Raw genomic sequence first — 21,634 nt, forward strand, 5'->3', positions numbered from 1 at the left:
CTTCCTTCCTCACTCCTTATTTTGATCTGTTTGCTCCTAATATCCTAACTTGGCTTTCAGGTTTTTGTTTTTTACAACAGTAGCATCTAACGATTGCTAAAAACCCCAGTGCAGAAACGCACGAAGCGCCCTCCCCAGAGGCAGTGGCCGTCAGCAGCTCGCCGCGTGCGTGTGCCGAGGTTCCAGAGGCGGCGTCCCGCACCACGCAGCATCTGGTTCTGCGACTTTTTGCTCAGCTGTGCAGACGGGGCGATTACATCACGCTTCCAACGGCCAGCCGGCAGCGCTCCCGTGAGCCCACAGGTGGGCAGAGACCTTCCCGCTGTCCATGCACACGGCACGTCCTGGGCTTCCCTCTGCATGGCTCCTCATGCAGGCGTGCAAACAGAAGGGAACTGCTGGGTCAGACTGTCCCCCAATGTCACGTGTCCAGCCAGAGGCCTGGTCCTTGCGCAGGGAGCCTCGGCTTGCTTACTGCCTCAGGTGGGGAGGCTGGAAGGCAGATTTCCTTAAGCGCCTCCCGGAGGTGAAGAGGGAAGCCTGTCTCATCGACACAGTCAGGAAGGACTCTGCAGTAAAGGCTCGCCCGTCCAGGCGCCCTGACACTGGAATTCCTCAGTAGACAGGCCTCGTCAGCATCTCTGCGCTCCTTCGACTTCAGTTCAGTTTGGGAAGAAGGCAAACGTCTGACTTAGCTGGAATGCCTCTGTGCTGCACGCTCACTGCCCCTCAGACTAACCTTGAAACGGGCCGTGGTTGGCACAGCCGCAAGCACAGAGGCGGTGGCCGGGAAAGCAAGCACGGGCCACAGCCGCCGTCTGCACGGGTCGGGTGTGCGGGTGACCGACGTGCCCTGGGCCGCTCGCACACAGCTGGCACTAAGCTGCTTAGCGAGCGGGTAGGCCACGTCTGCCCTGGGGACGCCTGGGCGGCTGGCCTTCCCGGCTGGGGCTAGGGATGCCGCGGTGGACGTGCCCAGTCCCCGTCCTCGGGGAGCTCAGTCTGGGTGACGGGGGGGCAAGGGAATACAGGGGAGGGGGGCCTCGGGCCTGGACTTGGGCAGAGCCTTCTCCCGGGACGTCACTGCACGGCTTGGCTCCAACAGCTGTGACTGTTTTGAAAACGGCGTCAGAACTTTGGCATTTGTCTCGATACCTCCTTCATTCCTCGCTGCCGCCTCCACTGTGTGCCGGGTTCTGGGCTGCGTGGACGAAACCTCAGCGCGTACACCGGCTCGACGCGGTTTCCTGGAAACGTCCATTGGGCCAGCTGGACGAGCGTTTGATGCCTCTGGTCCCGGAGAGCACCTCAGTGCAGACTGAGGGCACAGCGGGGACAGAGGATGGATGACCAGGCGGGCGGGGACCGAAGCGACCGAACCTGTGGGTCAGCGAGGGGGGCGGCCCATCCACAGAGCCGCTGACCTGAAAAGGTGACAGAGACGCTCCCTAAATCCCGGGGCCTCCCCACCCAGGCTTTGGACCAGAGCCACTGAGCTCTTTAAGACCGTCTTGGATGCTTCGGGTATTCCTGCCAGGAGCTACAGGATGTCAAAACGAGGGGCTCCCCCCTCGTCACACGCCAGCAAGGGGAGAGCTGGGAGCCCAGAAAGCACAAGAAAAGGCACCTCTTTTTTTTTTTTTTTCTTTTATTATGAAAACAAAACAAATGCCCCAGGAGAAGGGTCCATGATTACCAGAAACATCAAAGAGTACTTTCTACCATTTTTATTCTGTTGTGTTGAGGCCAGCATTGCAATAAACAAGCTAAAACTACTTACATTGGACTCATTTTCAGTAACTGACATTTACAGGAATATACTAGAAACGGCACTAAAAAGTTTAAGAAAAGTTACGGTAAACTTGCATGCACATCATACAGAAAAGTAACATTTTAAATATAAAAAAGAAAAACCTCCTGGAAGTGTTATGCCAGTATTAGGGAACAGCGCTACACCAGGTGTAACAAATCCTTTATCGTGGGCGGTGTTCCCCCCCCCCCCAAACTGTAAAAGATGTGAATGTTGCAAAAGAACAAAAACCAAAAAACAAACAGAAAAGAAAAACGTATCTTAACAGTTTGTAAGCAAGATGAGTGAGCAAGGGTCTCTGGAATTCAGTTAACAGCCCAAGCCGCCCCCTCGGCCCCCAGGGTTCACGAGGACTGTTTCAAAGCCATTTCCGTGCCCTGCGCGAGGCCAACCCACTGAACACAGGCCCTGAGCCTTGACAGGCTGCCCTCCGGTTCTCGGCACTGGAACTCCGCCTGCCCAACGCAGAGAAATGGAAATGGCGAACCCCCACAGGCTGACCTCAGCGGGGTGGAGGAGGTCCCCCCAAAACTCTGAAATCAGTTTTGAAGTCTGGACAGAAAGCCTTAAAAAACCAATGAACTACAACCGCTCAGCACAGACTAAGCCCTCCGGCAGCGTCAAAGCCACCAGATCTTTCAGAGGAAAGGAGCACAGGTGGCTGAGACTCCACATCTCTTCCAACACAGAACCAGCAGGTAAGGAAATGCCCCCGCTGCGCTCAGCTCTAGGGCCCGATGTCCCCCGCTGAGTGGCTGGCACAGGTGACCCTCCCCGCTCGCGGCTGGAGGGGCGCCCCAAGGGAGCCCCCAGCACCTCCAGGCCCCCCGGCTGGGGTCTGTTTGTTACTCAGATGTGTGCCTGCTGCATACTGCCCATGAGATCCTGCTTCAGGACCTTCCATCGTGTCGTAATTCCTTAAAGTCATAGGTTATTTACTCCGTTAAAGATCTGCTTAGAAAACACCTTTGAAAAACAGGGCAGCTTTAAAAAATGGCAAGTCTAAAATCCATTTATATTTTTATTACAAACAAAACTTAATGAAAAAAGTTGAACAGACTGGCTCAAAACTCACCCAAAGGTCAGAATCACCAGCAGTCAGAAAAATGGTAATCCACCATCCATCGCCTCATCAGAGTTCTGTACCCATCAGAGGTATCCTCCAGCCATAAGTGTTGGTGGAATCCAAGTCGACTTCAGGATTTTTAGAAACCACCGCCTGTTAGGATACCAACAACTAGTCCGCCAATCCATCCAGAAGTGCTGGCAGAAAGAACTCGCCACCAGACAAGAGGCCAGGCCACCCGCGGCTCCACCCCCAGCACCCCCCTCAGTAAAGTCTCCACGGGGAGAGAGACTGTTGCAGTCACTTCTGTGCTAACTGGAAAATGCGTGAGCAGGGAGCCCCGGGCCGCCACTGCTGGCGGCTGGAAGACCGCGTGGGGCAGCGGGGGCCGCGCCCCTCTCCTGGAGGTGGGGGGTCAGGGGTGCCCCATCCGGGGGCCCTTGCATTCCTGGCCAAAGCCACAATGGTCAGAGCGTAGGCAGGCAGCGTGGATGGGGCATCCCTGCACTCAAAGGCCGTATGGCGGCCTCTGGAGAAAACAAAACCAAAACATAACCTTCTGTTAAACTCTGTATATTATTATTATTATTTTTTACAATAGAAAGTTAAAAATCAAGACTTAGATTTACTATACATTTTTCTTCTCTCAGATTACAAAGTTTATATTATATAACTGGGGTTCCCTAAATTGAAGTCTTTTAAAACAGTCCTAAGAGAGACCAGAAGTGAATACAAAAGAACTAAACAAACGAAATAAAAAATCAGAATGTGCTGCAGCTGGAAGTCGTCTACACCTGTAAGTCTCCAAATTTCATACACACACGAAAAAGAACAAGAAGAAAAACCCCAGCAGCCCCGAGACGAGAGCAAGCGCACAGACGTGATTGAGCACCGGCACGGCGACAGCAGGCTGTAGCACCTGGACGTGAGAGGCCCGCCGGCCAGCAGGGTCTGGGGCTCCCCTTCAAACCATTTAAAAGGCCTGCGTCTCTGCCACTTTTTTTTTTTTTTTAATGTGTTTCTTTTGCAGTTTTGTTTTTCTTTCCTTTTTTTTTTTTTTTAAAAAAATGACCAATGATCTTAATAAATAAAGTATTCATATATACATGAAACTGGGACAATGGTTCCGGAGCGCGTGGCAGCGGCTGGGCTGGGGACACACGTGGGGGCTGGCCTTTTGTAGAAAACTGCTGAACCTTACAAAAAAGTCTCCTTCTGTATTTTTTTTTTTTTTAATCTTTTCTTTTTTTTTTTTTTCTTTTTTTTTTTTAAGTTGAGGTAAAAGTTTCAGTGTTTGGGAACCCGCGCGTTGTACACGCAGCCACTGTGTTCCCTCCCAGGAGCTCCCGACGTCACAGAGATCAGAAAAACTCGGCTCCCTTCCACGCCCACCCTCGCCGGTCCCCCACCCGCGGGAGCTCTGGCTGCAGTGACGATGACCCCTCCCCGCTTGGGCCCAGCCCTGGCCCTCACGGCAGGGGCAGGCACGGCTGTCCTCAGCCCCTGCAGAAAGAGGTGACCCCTCGGACGTGAGGGTCAGAGCCCAGGCCCCCAAAGACAAAGACAAACGCCTGTTCGCTAAGCTAAGAGCTTTCACATATGGTACCATTTCCGAGACATCTCCTTTGGAGAAATTCTCGCTGGAGCCACAGACCAGGTCGGGCGTAAGAAAAGGGATTTTGCAAGAACCTTCGGATCACACCTTACGTGTTTTTCTACGGTCATCAGGTTAGCGTTTGAAGTTGTCATCTCCAAGGGACTGAATTCAGTTACGAAGGAAAGGCGTTATGCAGATTCACAGCTTCTCATAAAGTCTAATGGACACACACGGAAAGATCTTTGACCTATTCAAGCCAAAACTGGAAGATACCATAACACTGAATTAAGAAGAGAACCTGCACACCATGGAACGAAAATCGTATATTAACCATAGAAGGGAACACTGCAGAGTTTCGGCGTGGGCGACGTCCGCTGGTTCTGTTCCGCCCGCGAGAGCCCAGAGTTCATTCCGAGTCGCTGCTGTCGGAGCTGGACCCGCTGGAGCTGCTGCTGCCGGACTCGGAAGAGCTGCTGCTGCTGAGCCGGGAGGGCCCTCCCGAGGGCGCCGAGCCTGACTTCTCTGGGGGAGACGCGCGGGTGAGGGGCGCACCCCGCACGCGCCGGCCGCCGCCCCTCCCTCCTCGTGAGCCCGCCCCCCCACCCCATCACATGCCCCGACCCACCCGGATGCTGACCCGGTCACGTGATAAACGTTAAGCAATTCTGTTGAAATGCAGCAACGCGTTAAAGGAGGTTGTGATGGTGTAAGAAGCGCGTCTGGTGCTCGTACCCTGTTCCCGGCACAGAGCTCCTAAATCCCCTGCGGTCTCCCGAGTGGCAAGAACGCAAGAACGTCTTTTACTGCTAAGGAGCCCCTTTAGCTCACACCTGAGTGACGCGGGGCGGGGCCCCCCCACGGCCGCAGCCCAGGGCTGCTCACCAGGAAGACCATGTGACCGGGGGCGGGGACTTTCAGCTCCCCCCGCCCCCATGGCCAAGGAGGGGCGGGGACTAGAGACTGCGCTCCAGAGAGAACCCCCGGGTCAGGGGGCCTCCAGCTGCTGGGAGGGTGGTGGCTGGAGAAGCCTGGAGGCTCCACGTCCCGCACCCTGCCCTGTGCCGCTCGCCCACCTGGCTGTCCCTGAGTTGTGTCCTTTGTAACAAACCACAAGGGGTTTCACTCATAATTCCTGAGAGCCGTTCTGTGAGCCGTTCTAGCCAATTTTCAAACCTGAGGAGGGGGTTATGGGAATCCCCGATTTACAGCCCGTCAGTCAAAGGCACGGGAGGCTTGGGACGTGCACCTGGCGTCTTGGGGGGGGCTGAGCCCTTAACCGAGCAGACAGCGTCAGAAGGAACCCAACTGCTGGACACCCTGCTCGTGCGGGAGCTGGAAAACTGGTGTGCGAAAAACTCGCACGTTCGGTGTCAGAAGTGTGAGCAGAAACAGCTCAGAGGTCAACAAATCTAAATACACTTGGAGGCTGGGAAACAGTGAAGGCAATCTACTACGAGAAACTGATGGCACGTGCGGGGACGTGGCTGGCCATATGAAGAATCCACAGTCACACGCGCTGAGCGTTAACGGTGCCCTCCCCAGGGCTAACGCAAGGGGGCCCCCTCAGCCATCAGCGGGAGCGGGCAGGGCTCCGAGCCCCAGCTTGGCACTGGGCAAGCGGGGCCGGGCAAGGCTGTGGCACCTGGCCGCTGCATGACCAAGACTGGACCTAGAATCTGACCGCCACCTGGGCCCCACTGTCCCTGGGGCCAGGAAAAAGGTATTTTGCCTTTTCTTACAGGCCCCGGGGGAAAGGAGGCAAGGAATCAGATCACCTGCTCACCTAAAATAAGACCCCGAGTCCACAGAGCACAGGGCCTGGGGCTGGAAGTCAGACCCTCCCTCCACCTGTGATACTGGTTAACTTGCTGGGAACTAGTGTTCCCGTCTGAGGGCAGCCAGAAGGCCCACTGCTGGGGGCCAGGACCCACTGAAGCTGCGGGGTAGGACCCCAGTCCCTCCCAAGTCATGGGGTCCAGCCCCCCAAGACCACAGCTGGGCCCTGCCAAAGAGCCACCTCCCAGGGGCTCTGCAACGTGGCGCTTTCCCGCACGCCTGTCACCTGCTCAGCCTGCCTGCGGGGCCGGGCTCTGGTCCCAGTTTGCAGAGAAGGAAATCAGGGTTTCGGGGGGTCAACAGCCTCCCCGAGGGAAACACAGCTCGTTAGGAGGTGGAGCCACAGGCGCAAGCCCAGGTCAGCTGCCCGCTCCCCCCCACCGCCCTCTCCCCCCGACAGAGCAGCCCGAGGGCCACGGGTACCTCTCTTGGCGGGCTTCTTGCTGTTGCTCAGCTGCCCGCTGACGTCCTGCAGCCGCCTCTCGAGCTCCTTCTTCTTCTCCTGAGCCAACTCCTCCTTCGACTTGGCCGCCTGCTTCTTCCCGCTCGTGGCTGTGGAAGAGCACGGGAGCTGAGGCCACAGGCGGGCGGCCCCGGGGCGGCCCCCACGTACGGAGGCCCCGCCGCACGCGAAGCTCTGCGACTGTCACAGAACCCCTGAGGTGGGACAGACCACCCCACTGCAGACAGCTGCACAGACGGCGGCACCCCCGGGGGAAGGGCAGAGCTGCGGCTTGAGGCCCTGACCCCCCAGCTCGTGGTTTTCCTTCGCCACGGCCGAGGCTCTCCCTCGGCCTCAGTGAGGCCCGGACTCCGCCCCGCAGCCCAGTCCGCCACCTGGCGCGCCTGTGCCAGCCCCTCTGAGTCCACAGGCGACTTACCGAGGGTCAAATGTGCCGTGGCTGCGGGGGGTCACGCCATGCTCCATCCAGGAGAAGGCAGTTTCCCCCTCAGAGCGAGTGAGGACCAAGCAGCCCGAGGGGGCCACACACAGCATCACGTGCACCCTGGGTGTTGCTCCTCAGGGCCGGGCGGCTGCCCTGTTCTCCTGCCACCGTGGGGCCGCCTGGGGCCTCCTGCCCTTCCTCTCACTCCCCGGGACCCACCGACCCAGGCAGCGACTCGTTCCCGTCCAGTGAAGTCATCGACTTCCAGGGTGAGCCTGAGCCAGCGCAATCGTCCGTCCTGGGAGGCCTCTGGACCTCCACCCCAGGCAAAGGGAACTGGTCTGCCCAGGCAGGGAACCATCGACAGGTCGCCTGCAGCCCAGGCCCCAAACGGAGCCTCAAGAAGGCTTGTGGTGAGGGCCTTGGCCAGCACTGGAATGAAGGGGGCTGGGGACCGACCCAGGGGTCCTGCCTGCCTGCTCTGGGGAAGGATGAGGCACACAAGTGCTGCCCACCTGCCCGGGAGCAGGGGAAGAAGGGCTCTGGCTGGGGTGGGGCCGCAGCTGGTCTCAGTTAAGCCCCTGCCCCCAGCTGAGCAGACAGAAGCTGTGTCCTTGCATCCTCAGGGCACAAGGCAGAAGAGGGGCGAGGAGCCTGGCAGCGTGCGACCCACTCCCACGCCCACTCCCACGCCCGGGGCTGCCTGGCTGTCTGCTCCGGGACTGAAGGGGTGATGGGGAGGGGGTGGCAGCAACGCACCCCGTCCCGACGACTTACAGAATGGCTTCCTTTGCTTTTTCTGTAAACAAGACTTGACATATCTCTCCAGTTCCCGCAAAGTGGTGGGTTTTAGAGTCTCAAAGTCAATCTCTATCTCGTCGGGGTTGGAGTCCCTGAGCGAGGGCTCCCGCGACTGGATGATGTGCACTACCCGGCCCAGCTTCTCCCCCGGCAGCCGGTTGATGTCCAGGCTGAGCTGGCGCTTCTCATCGTAGCTCATGGGCAGCCCCTCTTCCTCCTCTTCCGAGTCATAGGAGGCCGACGCCTGCTTGCCGCCCTTCTTCGGCTGTCTGAGGCAGAAGGCAAGGAGCATCATGGCATGGAGCCCCCCGTCCCCATCCCTGGAGCCCCCTACCCCACCCAGCCCCTGCCCCACAACCCCGAGTTCCCCCCCCGCCCCCCCAGACCCTGACCCCTTGCCCGCCGGCCCTCTTCCTCTCCAGGACCAGGCTCTCTTACCGAGGAGCAGCCCAAAGTGGTACCCCAGACAGAGAAGCCGGGCTACTGCCTGGAGACGCACATACATCTCCAGGGACGCGGAAGACCCTGCTCCAGAGGTCAGAGCAGAGGCTGCTACCGGCCTAGGGAGGCCTTAGCCAGGAAACAAGCATGGTGGTCAGCTCCCCTCAATGCCCCACAGGCATCTCAAGCACAACAGGTCAAACTCGTCTCCGTATTCAAATAACCCAGAAGAAGGCAGGAAGGGGGACAGAGGAATAAACAGCAGGGACAGACAGAAAATAATGGAATGGTCGGTGGAAATCAAATTGTATCCACAATTACATTAAATATAAATGGCCTAAACACACCAATTAAAAGAAAGGGGTGGTCAGACTGGGTGAGAACCAAGACCCAATTTATATGCTATCTAATCTACCCAACCCCCCCTTGAAATATAACGACAGAGGTAGGTTAAAAGTAAAAAGATGGGGGGAAAATATTCCGTGTAAATACTAATCAAAAGAAAACCTCAATGGCTGTAACAATTTCAGACAAAGTAGACTTCAGAAAAAGGAATGCTATCAGGAAAAAGACGGGACACTGTATAACGATAAAAGAGTCAACTGACCATCACAGTCCTACACGTGTGTGCATCTAAAACCAAGCTTCAAAATATTTAAACAAAAGCTGATGGAACTGAAGGGAAATAGGAAAATCTGCAACTTTACTTGCAGAATTCAACGATTCTCTCTCGGTAATTAATAGAACAAATCAGCAGAACAGAGATGATCCCAACACCACCATCAACCAAATTAACTTATTAATTGACATGTTTTTGTCTGTTTGGGATTTAAAGTTTTTTTGTTTTTTTTTATACATGTATCTATTCTTTTTCAAATTCTTTTCCTATTTAGGTTATTACAGAATATTGAGCAGAGTTCCCCGTACTCTACTGGAGGTCCTTGTTGGTTATCTGTTTTAAATACAGCAGTGTGTCCGTGTCAACCCCAAACTCCCTCCCCACCACCCCCACCCCCGTCCCCCTTGGTAACCATAACTTTGTTCTCTAAGTCTGTGAGTCTGTTTCTGTTTTGTAAATAAGTTCATTTGTGTCTTTTTCTTTTTTAGATTTTTTTTTTTTTACCTTCTAACTGATGTTTATACAACACTCCACCCAACAGCAGGAGGATACACGTTCTTTTCAAGCATACATGGCACATTCACCAAGACAGACCGTATTCTGGGCCATAAACTCTTAACAAACTTTACAATGTTGAAAACATACAACGTATGTTCTCTGACCCTAGAAATCAATAACTGAAAAATATCTGGAAAAATCTCCAAATATCTGTAAACCAAACAATACACTTCTAAATAATCCATGGTCAAAAAGGAAGCCTGAAGGGAATTAAAAAATATTCTGAACTTAAATGAAATCACAATATATCAAATTTGTGGGGAACATTCAAAGGGACTGAATTCGTGGTTAACAACCTTCCAACAGTGAAACTCCAGGCCCAGATGGTTTCACTGGTGAATTCTATCACACGTTTAAGAATTAATATACCAAGGCTATAAATCTACCCCAGAAAACAGAAGACAAGGGAACACTTCCCAACTCATTTTGGAGGCCAGCATTGTACAGACACCAAAACCAGAGACAGAGACAGAGACAGAACAGGGAACCTGATTTCTGCCTCCCCCTGCAAAAGGGAGGGAGGGAGGAGAAAACCCCTGACCATTCTCATTGCCCCTCTCAATGGTACCACTGCCCGCCCAGCTACCAAAGCCCAAGTCCCCAGCTCTGCATGCCCCTCCTCCTACTTCCAGGGACCAAGGCCTGTCCACTCTGCCTCACAAACAGTTCTCAAAGCAACACACCTCCACCCCCATGGCCACACCGGCCTCTCCCGCCCGCGTGACCACAGCAACTCCAGAGGGCATCCTTCCTCCCATTCTTGCCTCTCACTAATCCATCCTCCACACTGGCCAGGATCTGACCACTTTCACTGGAGAATAAACTGCAAACACCTCAACCGAGCCGGCCAGCCTCGGCAGCCTAAACCCTCCTCTCTTGCCAACCTGGCCTCTGTTCTTCAGCAGTGCCCACCTTGTCCTCATTCCCACGAGGAACACGTTCCACTGGCCTCTACATCTTTGTGCCCCGTTCCTGATTCTTGGAACCCCATCCGGACCCTCTGTGCAGCTGTCGCCCCCTCCTCCAGGACGCCCTCCTTCCACCCCGCCGGGAGAGACGCCCGGCCCGGCGTGCCTTCCCACCACCCTCACCTCCCCATGTCGTCCCTGCTCGTCTGCGGCAGGCGTTCCTCGGGGCAACGCGTGGCCACAGCGGGGGCTGAGTGAAGGCCGTGGGGACCAGGGAGCTCTGTGCCAAGGCGCACCTCCACCCCCGACCCTCCGCCGACTAGGCCAGCCGAGGATGGTGTGCCAAGGGCCCAAGACACGGCGCCAAGACCCCCCCGCCCCAAAGCAAACTCCTGGGCCCAGACCAGGAAAATGTCCCTGAAGCCTCTAGATACTGAGGTCTCCAATGCCTGTGACTGAGGCTGGCCCCCCGGGGAGCTGAGCGCCGCCCTCCGGAGCCCATACCTTCTAGGCAGAGATCTCGTTTGGTCCTCACAGTCTTCCCACGAGGTGGGCAAGACGAGGGCCACCAACCCCCCCACCCCATCTCCCCGTAACAGCCCAGGGTCCAGGTCACTGGGACAGAGCCCCGAATCCAGTATCCTCCCGCCACATGGGTGTCCGGGACACAGGGCGCCGGAGCCCACCTGCCAGCCACAGTCGTGCTGTTGGCCTTCTTGGCGGGAGCCTTCTTCTGCTGGGCCTGCTTGGCGGGCGGGGCCGCCCTGGCCTTCTTCTCGTCCTCGGACTTGGCCTTGTGCCTCTCCTTGTCCTTGTCTTTCTTCTTCTTTTCCTTCTTCTCCTTCTTCCTCTTTGGCTTGTTCACTGGGGCCTGAGACAGGGCGGCCAGCTGCTCGTGCACAGCCTTCAGCTGGAAGAGACAGGCAGCTGAGCGGGGCTCCCCGGGGCTGGCCCAAGGGGGCCGCGGGCGGGGCGGGGGGCGGGGGTGCCCGGGAGCTGCCGCCACCATGCGGGGAGGGGAGCCGGGGAGCCAGCCAGGTCCCGGAGGGCGGCAGAGCCCGTCTGGCCCTCCCCACCCCTGCAACGGCGGGCAAGCCGCTGGGCTCGGTCTCCCCACCCCAAGTGCAGGGCAGGTGGCACCCGAAGGGCTCCATAAATGGTGCCTCCCGGTTTTCTTGCTAGTTTCTGTTTTCCCGATGAGGGAGACTCTCTAGGGAGAGGTTTAAACGCCTGCGCAGAGGAGACTTTCCACTCTTGGGCAGCTGCTGGGATGTTACCCGGAGGTTCTGCAGGGTCAAAACGGTCCAGTGCCGGCAGGGGACACTCATCTAGTCCAGCAAGCGGCTGCCAGTGTGCCACGTGCTCTACACGCTTCTCACCTCAGCAGACCCCAAGGGGAGTCTCGCACCGAACAGGCGAGGAAACGGTGCCCCCAGCCTCTAGCAGGTGGACGGGCCAAGACGGCACCAGGCTCGCACACGCCAGCCACGTCGCGTGGCGTGGGAGGGACCCCGGCCCGAAAGCTACACCTCAGGGCCATGCTCCCTGCACCGTCATCCCTGACAAGGCTCAGCTCAGACGCCCAGCCCCACTGGGGTGCTGGCAGGGTCACTGTTACTCCACTGTCTCCTCCCTGCTGGAGGCCCCCCCCTCCCCCCCAGGAATCCAGCACCTCTTGGTCCCATTTTGCATGTGAGGAGCGCGAAGGGGTGGGGAGGGCCGAGTCACAGGCGGTCAGAGGCCGAGGCAGGACAAGCTCGCTCTGGCAGAGCTGCGGAGCCCGCGCCCGCCCGCAACCAGACAGGCTCGTGGAGCCCCAGGGCTGCGGCTTCTGCAGGTGCCTCCCAGACCCTGCTGGAGCGGAAGGAGGCTGCAGGGCTCCAGGGACGTCCCGACCCAGTCGGGCTCACAGGGCCCCACGCCTGCAGGCACTGCCAAGGGGGCCCTCGGCGCTGACACCTTCGCTGGGTGCCCTGCCAGCGACACCGCTGCAGAGGACAGCTGTGGCTTGGGGTGGGGGTGGAGGGTGACCAGGGCAAACGTCGGGTCAAGGCCCGGCCGGAACTCGGCCCTGGTCCCGCCCCAGCCCCGTGTGAGCCCCCGCAGTCCCCGGCCCGGCCGCGGCCACTCACCTGCTCCTGCAGCTCCGCCAGCCGCGTGGCCCGTTCCTCCTCCGAGTCCGAGCTGCCTGAGTCCGAGGAGCTCTCCTCGCTGCTGCGGCTGCTCTCCATGCCCTTGCTGACCACAGGGGCCGCGGGCACGGGCAGCGTGGGCGCCTCCACCGGCTCGTCCGGCATCTTGGCAAACCGCATCTCAAACACGTCCTGCGGGACAGCAGGGGCCGCCTGGGTCCTGGACGCCCGTGGGCAGCCCCCGGGGAGTCGGGGAGACTGGACCCAGCCTGCCTAGGGCACTGGGCCGCCCCCACTCCGCCCACCCCGGCTTGTTCTCTGTCCCTCCCTCCGCCCCTCCCTCCCTCCCCAGGCACTGAGCGCGGGTCCAGGGCCAGAGGGCGCAGAGTCAACGGCCACAGACACAGCCTTTTAGGAGCTGGCACACAAGCTCCTTTATGAGACACCCCACCTCCTGTCGACGGCTTGCAAGTCTTTTCAGCATCCAGGTCCAAGGCTGCCACCTACTGACAGGCAGTGAGAGGGCCTTCCTTTGAGCTCTGACCCTTTTCTGGGGCCCCCCAGCCACTGGATCTGGGAGCCGGTTTCCGCTTTCCCATTTCTTTCCCCTGTGATGTTACTGTAGTATCACATCTCGTTCTGAGTTGGGTCCAAAAGTTGGCTCAAAAGGCAAAAGTCTTGTCCTATCCAAACTGCCAGCTCCTACACAGCCTTGGGAGCACGCTCAACAAAGGTCCCCTCCCCCCAGGTGGCCCAGGTTCATTTCAGACAGGATGAGCGGCCACGAAGGGAGACTGCTCTGCTAGCTCAGACACCTGAAGCCACATACACCTGGTTTACACGCAAAAGATGCAGTCCCACCGACCAGGCGTCTGGTTCCCGTAAGAGCCTACTCTGGGTCCTAGTACCCCAGAATCTCCTCCTGGGGTAAAGACATGTCAGAGGTACGCTGCTACGCAAGGCCATGACCTGGCCTGCTATGGGCAAACGGCCTCCCAGCGGTGGGGGGGGTCTACATCAGGCTGCTGCAGCGTCAGGCTCTAACCCCACCCAGCTTGACTTGACACAATCAATAGCCAATTACTAAATAGCCATCAGTAATTAAGATTCCCAACCTCTGTGGCCACACTGCGGAGACCACCTTTTGCCGGAACAGAATCAGAGCCACTGCCCTCAGCCCGTCTGCTGCCAGCGCCGCCTGGCTTCCTCGTGGAGCTACTCGCAAGGTTTAGGAGCATCAACAGAGCGACAACAGCGCGGGGCTTTGCAAAGCCTCTCGGCTTCGTGGTCTTGGTATGAAACCGTGGGTCCTGGTGGCTTCCTCTGGGTGTACTGGGACCACCAGGACCGCTCTACCACATTCCCTAGTGGGAGCCAGTGCACAGAGGGGGCAGCCCGCAGCAGCCACGGCCCACAGGCAGGAGGAAGGTAAGGAAGATCGGCAGGACCCAGAGGCCTGGAAGGAGGCTCCCCCTGCAGCCCTGTCCGGGGCCTGGGTGATCAAGGATGCTCCCGAGTTACCGTACCGGGTTTTCAAAAGGGTTCTGAGCAAGGGACTGGGAACGTCTTACAGGACAACATTCTGGGTCCTGTATTTACAAAAGCAACAGGTTGCGTGACGGCAAACAGAAGTTAAGAACAGACTCGGTGTACCGGCCCGTACAGAAACCCGCGGCAGCCCCCAGGCTCTGACAGATAATCACGCACAGGGGTGCGTGCACGCTAGCGCACGCTCGCACGCACTCGGCCTGTATGTGAGATCCGTGTGCATGTACGCAAAGTCCCACCACTGAAGGCCAGACTGCGCCTCCCTGCAGGCCCCACGTTTCTCCCACATGCCGTCTGCCTTGTGGTCGGGAAAGCAACAGGCTGCACAAACAGCCGTCCCCCGCTACGACACCCACGGGCCTCACCTGCAGGATCCTGACAAAGGGCCCCCGGCACGCGGTAAAGCGCAGGGGAGCAGGCGTCTGCCTTCTCTCCGTCTCCGCCCTGGCTAGAACACCTGCTGGCCCCCACCTGCTTGCCGCTGCCCACCTGAGCCTGCAGCTCCCACCTGTGCCCAGGTGGCTCCTCCCCACAGAGAGCACCTGGGGTTACCTGCAGCTTCCTGGCCATGGCCACCACCTCGTGGTCTGGGGGGTTGTACTTGTAACAGTTGGAGAACATCAACCGGATGTCGGCTGCAAAGCCCTGTGCGTCTGGGTACTCACGGCTGTCCATCTTCTTCTGTAAGACACAAGCCACGGGGCGTGAGGGCACCGCTGTGCCTCGGGACCCTCTGCGTGTCCACCGCCAGCCCGAGACCTCGTCTGGGAGCCCAGGGAGAAGGGGGAAGGGTGGCCCCGAGGGCTTGGAGGGGAGGGTCCAGGACCCCACAGAGAGGCTGACACTCAGGGAGAAAGAAAAAGGTGCTCCCAAAAGTCCCAGCTCCCGCAACCAAAGTTCCCAGCTCTACGTTTTGGCTAACTTTTCACACGCCGACATCCCTGTTGGCAGGAGCTCCGGTGGGGAGCAAGCAACTTCTGGCGAAAAGTCGCTCTCTACCAGTTTAAGGGGCTACTCAGTTCTCAGAATGAGACATTTAATTTTCTCCTCTGAGAATCCAGGTGCTGTTCGCTAGCCTGCTTCACAGAGCACCAGGTGGTCCCACTGCCCCACTGGGAGCACGGGATGACTGGCTCTGCCGGTGGGGACAGAAGTGCAGCCAGCCAGGGACCACAGTGTGGCAGCTAAGATCGGGGCAGACGGGGCAATGGCTCTCGAGGGAGAGAGCTCCCCATGCCTGGATGGGTTCACATAGATAAGAGCCCATCAGTCAGGGACCTCGTGTCGGGGGTATGAGGTGCCCGCTCATCCTGGGGGCCATGCTCTGCTGCAGCAGGACATTGTGGGCTGGAGCCTAACCACCTACCTCGCCGGCACCTAGACTAACAAAGTCCTGGCCTCGATGGAGGGGTTGGTGGCGGTCAGACTCCAGGACCTGCAGCCTCTATAGCCTAGGACACACCGTCCTCCTCTGCCCCCCCCCCGGAGAGCTTCCAACAGCACTGGGGCTGCCTGGCTCCAGCCCTCTGCAAAGCCTCCGCAGTCTGGGGTAGCTCAGCCAGGAAGGAGAAATGGGCACCCGAGACCCTCTCAACTTCTGCAAGATTCTCAGACTCCGACCCTAATTTGACAGTCGGCCACTTTCCTGGTGCATCTGGGAGCCCAAGTACCACTGCCCCACTGTCAAAACCTGCTTGGAAAGAGCCAGCCAGAGCCAGCCTGAGCCAGGAGCTAATCCAGAAAGATGTAACCAAACCATTAGCTGGAAACATCTCTGGAAAGGGCGGCAACGACACCAGAGGTTAGGTCTTCTCTCCACCCGCCTCTGCTTTGCTTGGATTTTTGATCCTCTGCTCATATCTTACTCATACAAATTAAAAGAAAAAATCAGTCAAAGAAAAGTAGCTGACACTCCTGGGCTCCCAGTAGGGGCAGGGCCGCTGCAGCACTGAGCGTGTCCAAGAAAGCCGGAGCCCTGCCCTCGCAGTTAGGAGGAGGATCAGAGAAGGTGAGGAAGCTGCTCGGTCACCCAGCCCAGCCAGGCCCGCCTGACACAGCCAGTTCCCCGGGAACCACTGCCCTAGATGGCCAGGTCTGTCCTGTCCCTTGGCGGGGAGGAAGACTTCCATTAAGGAGAGTCTGCCCCAGACGGGTACACGAGGTACTGTCCAGGTACACGAGGCAGAATGACTGAGCCCAGGGGCTCAGGGCCCAGACCCCATTGGTGCAAAGAAACCACCTGCCCCTTTTGTGGGGTTACGTTTCCAGGTAACGGTCCAACGGCCAGGGACATTCCTCAGACCGTCAGAGACCGATCCAGGCCGAGGAAGGGCAGCTGTGCTGGGGCCCAAGCCCGACGGGGGCTCAGGAACCCCTCCTGCACACACTCAGGGAAGACCCCAGGTCTCCTGCCCTCGAGGCTGCCGCTGCCAGCCGGGGAATTTTCTCCATCTCTGCCTGGCCCAAACCTGCTCTTCTCTGCTTGTACACAACTGACCTGACCCGGAGGAAAACCCACAAAAGCCAAGGGGGAAGCCCCCAGTTCAGGAAGACCCTGCTGCGGAAATCAGGAGGCCGGGGCTCCTGGTCTCAGCTCCGTCACCTCCCCCTCCAGCGCCCACTTCTGTCCAGGGAGGGGCTGGGCCACGGGAAAGGGCCTCCTTGCCTAACGTTACAAAGACCTGCAAACGTGCCAGGATGAAAATGAATGAGATGATGAAACCGGCTCAAGAGGAATAGATGACGCGGAAGATGCCGGTTCAGTGAGCGTAGGGCAGAGCACACCTTCCTCCCTGACCCTGCCAGACCCACGCCAGGGCCCCGGGCCAGCCCTGAGGCCCCGTTTGCTGCTGGAGGGCAGGCCAAGGGAGCCGGGCAATGCCCCAAGCCTGCTGAGTTGCCTCCGGGCCGGCACAAGACATCAGCACCACGAGAGCCCCGCAGGACGTCAGGCCGCCCTGCAGATGCCAGGGGCCGCCCAGACAGGGGAAGAGGGCCCGGCTGGCTCACCACCCACGTACCTTGACGGTGCTCAGGTCCATCGGGTGCTTGATGATGTCGTGGTAGTCATGCAGCTCCAGGGCCTCGGCGTCCACCGGCTTGTAGAAGGGCCAGGCGTAGGCTGCGTGCTTCTTGGACAGCATCTCCTTGAGGATGCTGTCGCAGTGCCGCAGGTGCTCCGAGAGCCGGCCCTTCTTGCCCGCATGCTGGGGCACCTCGCCGTCCTCCAGGTCCTTCTTGGGCGGCTTGATGGGGCGGCCCCCGCTCTCCCGCCGTGCCACCACCTTGGCCTGCTTGGGGTCCGACAGCGGCGGGGGCGACTCGCTGCGGCTGGCGGTGATGGCGGACGTCGTGGGCGTGGTAGTGTCTGCTTTCCGCTTCACGCCCTTCTTCTGCGACAGCAAAACAACAGTGAGCCCCGGGATCCGGGATCAGAACCGCTGCGGTGGCGCCCCTGGAGCGCGGACCAGCTGCCAGGCACCGAGCGAAGCAAAAGACATGCATGGCCGCGGCCATCCTCCCGGGGCCCCGCGCCACGCAGGACGCCGAGGCTCAGAGGGGCCACGTTGCCGGGCCCGAGGTCACACAGCTGGCGGTGGTGAGGCTGGACTAAGAACCTACCCCCGGGCCGTCCCTGAGCCCCGCCCAAGCCCCCAGGCCCTGAGCGGTGTGAGATGCAGCACGCAGCCCGCCCGCGCCCAGGGTCGGGCCGCGGCTCAGGGACTCGCACAACGCACAACGGAGGTGGCACCGTGACTGGGACCATCACCAAGTGGGGCTGGGGCTTGGGGACAGCAGGGACGAGAGGACCCCCGCTGGTCAAAGGCCAGAGGGGCGTCCCAGACGCGGGCCTCAAAGCTGGCGCTCCCAGGACAGTGGCAGCCACGGGACGAGGGGGTCGGGAGGAGCATGCGGGGGGCGGGGGCAGCGGCCCAGCCGGGAAACACAAGCAGCAGCACGAGGTTTGGGACCAAGGACTCCGGGCGCTAAGTGCCTGGGCAGGGATGGACTTGACCCTGAGGGCAGCAGACTTCACAGAGCTACTTCCCGCCAGGGGAGGAAACACTGAAATGACCAACGAGCACTTGGTGGGCGTGTCCAGTGCGTGAGAGCGTGTTTCGTGCCTGGGTGGCCAGGGTTGCTGTGACCCCGAGGCCAGCCCAGGGGGCTCCCCTCCCCTCAGCTCGGGCGGGCGGAGCAGCCCCTGAGAGCCACGTGCACCTGGGCCGCCGGCCTCACGGGGGTCTGCTGTCTGAGCGCCACCAAAGTCGCCGCCCCAGCCAAGCCGCTGCCCCCAGGCTGGCGGGCACGAGCCAGCCACCCACACACACTTCACGGGCGCCCACGGAGGCCAAGCACGTGCCACGGGGCCCGGGGGCTCATTGGGCCATGGCAGACGGGACATGCTCCAAGACAGCCGGGCGCTGAGTGAGGCGGCCGGGCCAGGCGCCGCCCGAGTACAGGCAGTGAAGGCCACGGGGGAGAGGAAAGCGACGGAGATGGCATTTTACCTTGGGGGAGCCATTTAACCCCTCTGAGCGCCTGCTTCCTCATCTGTAAGATGGGGGAAATACTGCCTGCCCCAGAGGGTCGCTCGCTGTGAGGGTCAAATCGGAGAAGACGATACACATCAGTGGCCGGCACGGGGGCCTGCTCAGAGCAGGAGACTCAGCCGTCCTCGCTGGCCCCGGATCTCGCCGGGAGCACCCGCTCCGAGCCCAGGCCCGGCCGTGGAAAGCCCCCAGGGAGCCGGGGGAGGGACGTGTGCTCACACTCAGGGGGGGTGCGAGGAGCAGGTGGAGGCCACCACCGCCCTCCCCACGCCAAGGCAATCCGAACGCAAGCGCGGGCGGGGAGGGCCGGGACCCCCCTCCTTCCTGCACCCCCCACCTCGGCCCACGCACTGCAAAGGCCGGCGAAGCTGGGGTTCAAGCGCAGCCGCCCTCACCAGCTGTGTGACCTGCCGCTCCGAGCCTCGGGCTCCTTGTCGGTGTCAGGAACCGCGGCCCACCTCATGGGCGTGGCGGGGGAGGGGACCCGTCCAAAGTCACATACACCCAACGCCCGACGAGTGGTCGGTGCCAGGGGAAAGCGGCGGAGCGCCCTCCTGCCCGCCCCACACCTGCCTGCGTTCAGGACGCCCCCAGGGGAAGCTCACCTTGACAACGGGCGGCGTGGGAGGGACCACGGGGATGATGGGCGTCGCGGGAGGGGGTGGGGCGGCAGCCGGGGGGACAGGGGCCGACGTGACGTTTGCAGTGATGGTTGGCACAGGGGTGGCAGCGATGACGGGCGTCTGGGAGACCGTGGGGGGGACGCTCTGGAAGGGGGTTGCCGGGGAGACAGAGGACACGGCCGCCACTTGCTGCGTACCTTGAGGACAAAGGAAAGGAGGCTGAACTGACCCGGCTCTACCAGCGATGCTTCTGGACGCTGCCGGGACCATCTCCTCCAGCCAGGGCCCGCCGGGTGCCAGCAGAGCCCCTCCTGCCGAGACCCTGGCCCTCATCGTGGCTGCCTCCGTGGTCTGAATGAGTGAGCCAGGACAAGGTGCACAGCCCGGTAGGAAGAGCCAGGGGGTTGACTCGAGTTCCACAGGTAACCAGCCTCAGCCCCGTCTGTAAGTGTGAAACACCCTGGCCTCTCTGGAGGGCTGGGCCGCCCAGGAAGCTCACCATCGGGATGCACCTCTGTTCCAGGTTCCCGGACCAGGTAAGGTCACCCACCCCTGGGCTCCCCGTGCTGACCCTAACCCCCACCATTCCCTGACAGGTCACAGAGAACACAAAGCACGCTGAAGAGGCAGATTCCTCGGAGGGGACAAAGGGACAGTGTGGCTTCCAGAAGAGGTGTCCTCAGAGCTGGGGGGTGGGGGGATGGGAGAGGGGCAGCGTGGGGACACAGCAGGAGCACGATCCCTGCCCGAACCAAGGCTCCAAGGCAGGCGGCAGCAAGGTCACCAGGCCTGCAGGCCGCACACAGCAGAGGCCCGGCTCCCGGAGCTCTGACCATCACTGACCCAACCTTGCAGATGGGAAAACTGAGCCCAGAGGGACCCTCAGAAGATACGCTGTCATCGGCACCCTGCCCACCTGCCAGAGGTGGAGAGAAGGACTGCACGATCCACCCCTTTACCTGCACTCTGGGTTCCCGAAGCTGGTTTCCGGCCTTTGCTCTTTGGAGCAGGGGGTAATAACTCAACTTCCTCCTGGGGCATCTGGGCCACTTTCTGGAGAAAAATTTTCTCTAAGGCTTGGGCCATGAGCACTATGTCATCTGTGGGCTGAAGACACAGGAGAGGCAAGGTTACCTGCTAGAAAGGAGCCGTGTGTCTGCAGCAGACAAACACATGGTGGTTGCTCAAGAAAAAACATTTATTTAGAAAGCTGTGAAGGGATGTGGCGGGGCAGGAGGGAAGCAAAAAGAATATATTTTAACGTGGAAACTCTTGGAAGAATTCAAAAAACAAAAAGGATAAAAACCACTCTTTATCCCATCACACGGAGGAAAAAAGGTCCAAGCGTGTGGACGTTTTAAAACGTTTGGTATATATCGACGCCCTCTGAAAAGGCTGTTCTAATGTTCCCTCCTTCGAGCAGGGGACGGAGCGGGGCGGGGGGTGGGGGGAGGGCGGTCCACACACAAGGCGACCGCTCAAACGCGTGGCCTGTGGGACTCGCACAAGGGGATCGCGGCCAGACAAGGGCTGAGCGCGAGGCTGGGATGCACCCTGGGCCTGTCTGAGAGCTGCTGCAAGGCGCCCAGCCCGGCGGGCACCGGCCAACCCCAGGCTGGCCCTCCACCCCAGGCCTCCCCGGGCCGGGGGCAGCTCACAGGGGCGTGTAGGGCCCACGCCACACCGTCTTCTTACCTTGTTATAAATATAACAATTTGTAAACATGGTGTTGAAGTCCTGCATACATTCACTTGCGCTCCAATAATAATTATTCTCCAGTCTCTTCTTAATAGTCCCCATATCCATGGGGTTTTTTATTATCTTATGATAATCCTAAGAAAGAGATTTTCAGCGGTGTTACTGTCGGATTCAAATTCATGCCGACTTTCGCGATTCCCAAGCACAGAGATCGTGCAGGAGACAGTCTTCTCAGGGAGCTGGGTACTGGGGCTGGACCCAAGTTTCTGTTCACCTGAAGGCAGGTGGGCGTGAGGTCTGGGGCGAGCGCTCGGCCAGCATAATCCCTGCCAAGCCTCTGGCCTGAGCAGGGTTCTGTGTGGGCACACAGACCCGCAGGGCTGGGGCAGAGCCCAGAGCTGTTCTAGGCTCCGGAGGTGGGGCTGAGCCCCCTCCCCAGATTCCAAACTTCACCTGGGGGCCCGCAGCGCCCGGGGGCCAAGCTGGCCCAGGACCCAGGCCGCCAAGTGCTAGCCCAGGGCTTCCCCTCGCAGGACTCAGGGGCTCTCTATTCGGGT

The 21,634-nt window shown here is 59.5% G+C and overlaps 1 protein-coding gene across 2 annotated transcripts in view; it reads right to left on the minus strand.

The window, feature by feature from the left end:
* Positions 1-1,659: 1,659 nt before the first annotated feature.
* The window catches only part of BRD3 (bromodomain containing 3), a 35,193-nt gene continuing 15,218 nt past the window's right edge, over positions 1,660-21,634 (minus strand). For both annotated transcript variants that reach the window (XM_061199642.1, XM_061199644.1), the window contains exons 3-12: positions 21,075-21,212; positions 20,339-20,486; positions 19,362-19,576; positions 17,224-17,595; positions 14,756-14,884; positions 12,656-12,847; positions 11,210-11,433; positions 7,974-8,266; positions 6,733-6,861; positions 1,660-4,995 (exon numbers count right to left, since the gene is read on the minus strand). In XM_061199642.1, the coding sequence (XP_061055625.1) occupies positions 4,880-4,995; positions 6,733-6,861; positions 7,974-8,266; positions 11,210-11,433; positions 12,656-12,847; positions 14,756-14,884; positions 17,224-17,595; positions 19,362-19,576; positions 20,339-20,486; positions 21,075-21,212 (1,956 nt within the window). In that variant the 3' untranslated portion in view covers positions 1,660-4,879. The remainder of the gene's footprint in view (positions 4,996-6,732; positions 6,862-7,973; positions 8,267-11,209; positions 11,434-12,655; positions 12,848-14,755; positions 14,885-17,223; positions 17,596-19,361; positions 19,577-20,338; positions 20,487-21,074; positions 21,213-21,634) is intronic.

Source organism: Eubalaena glacialis, chromosome 9 (genome assembly GCF_028564815.1).
Source record: "Eubalaena glacialis isolate mEubGla1 chromosome 9, mEubGla1.1.hap2.+ XY, whole genome shotgun sequence".
Classification (NCBI taxonomy): domain Eukaryota; kingdom Metazoa; phylum Chordata; class Mammalia; order Artiodactyla; family Balaenidae; genus Eubalaena; species Eubalaena glacialis.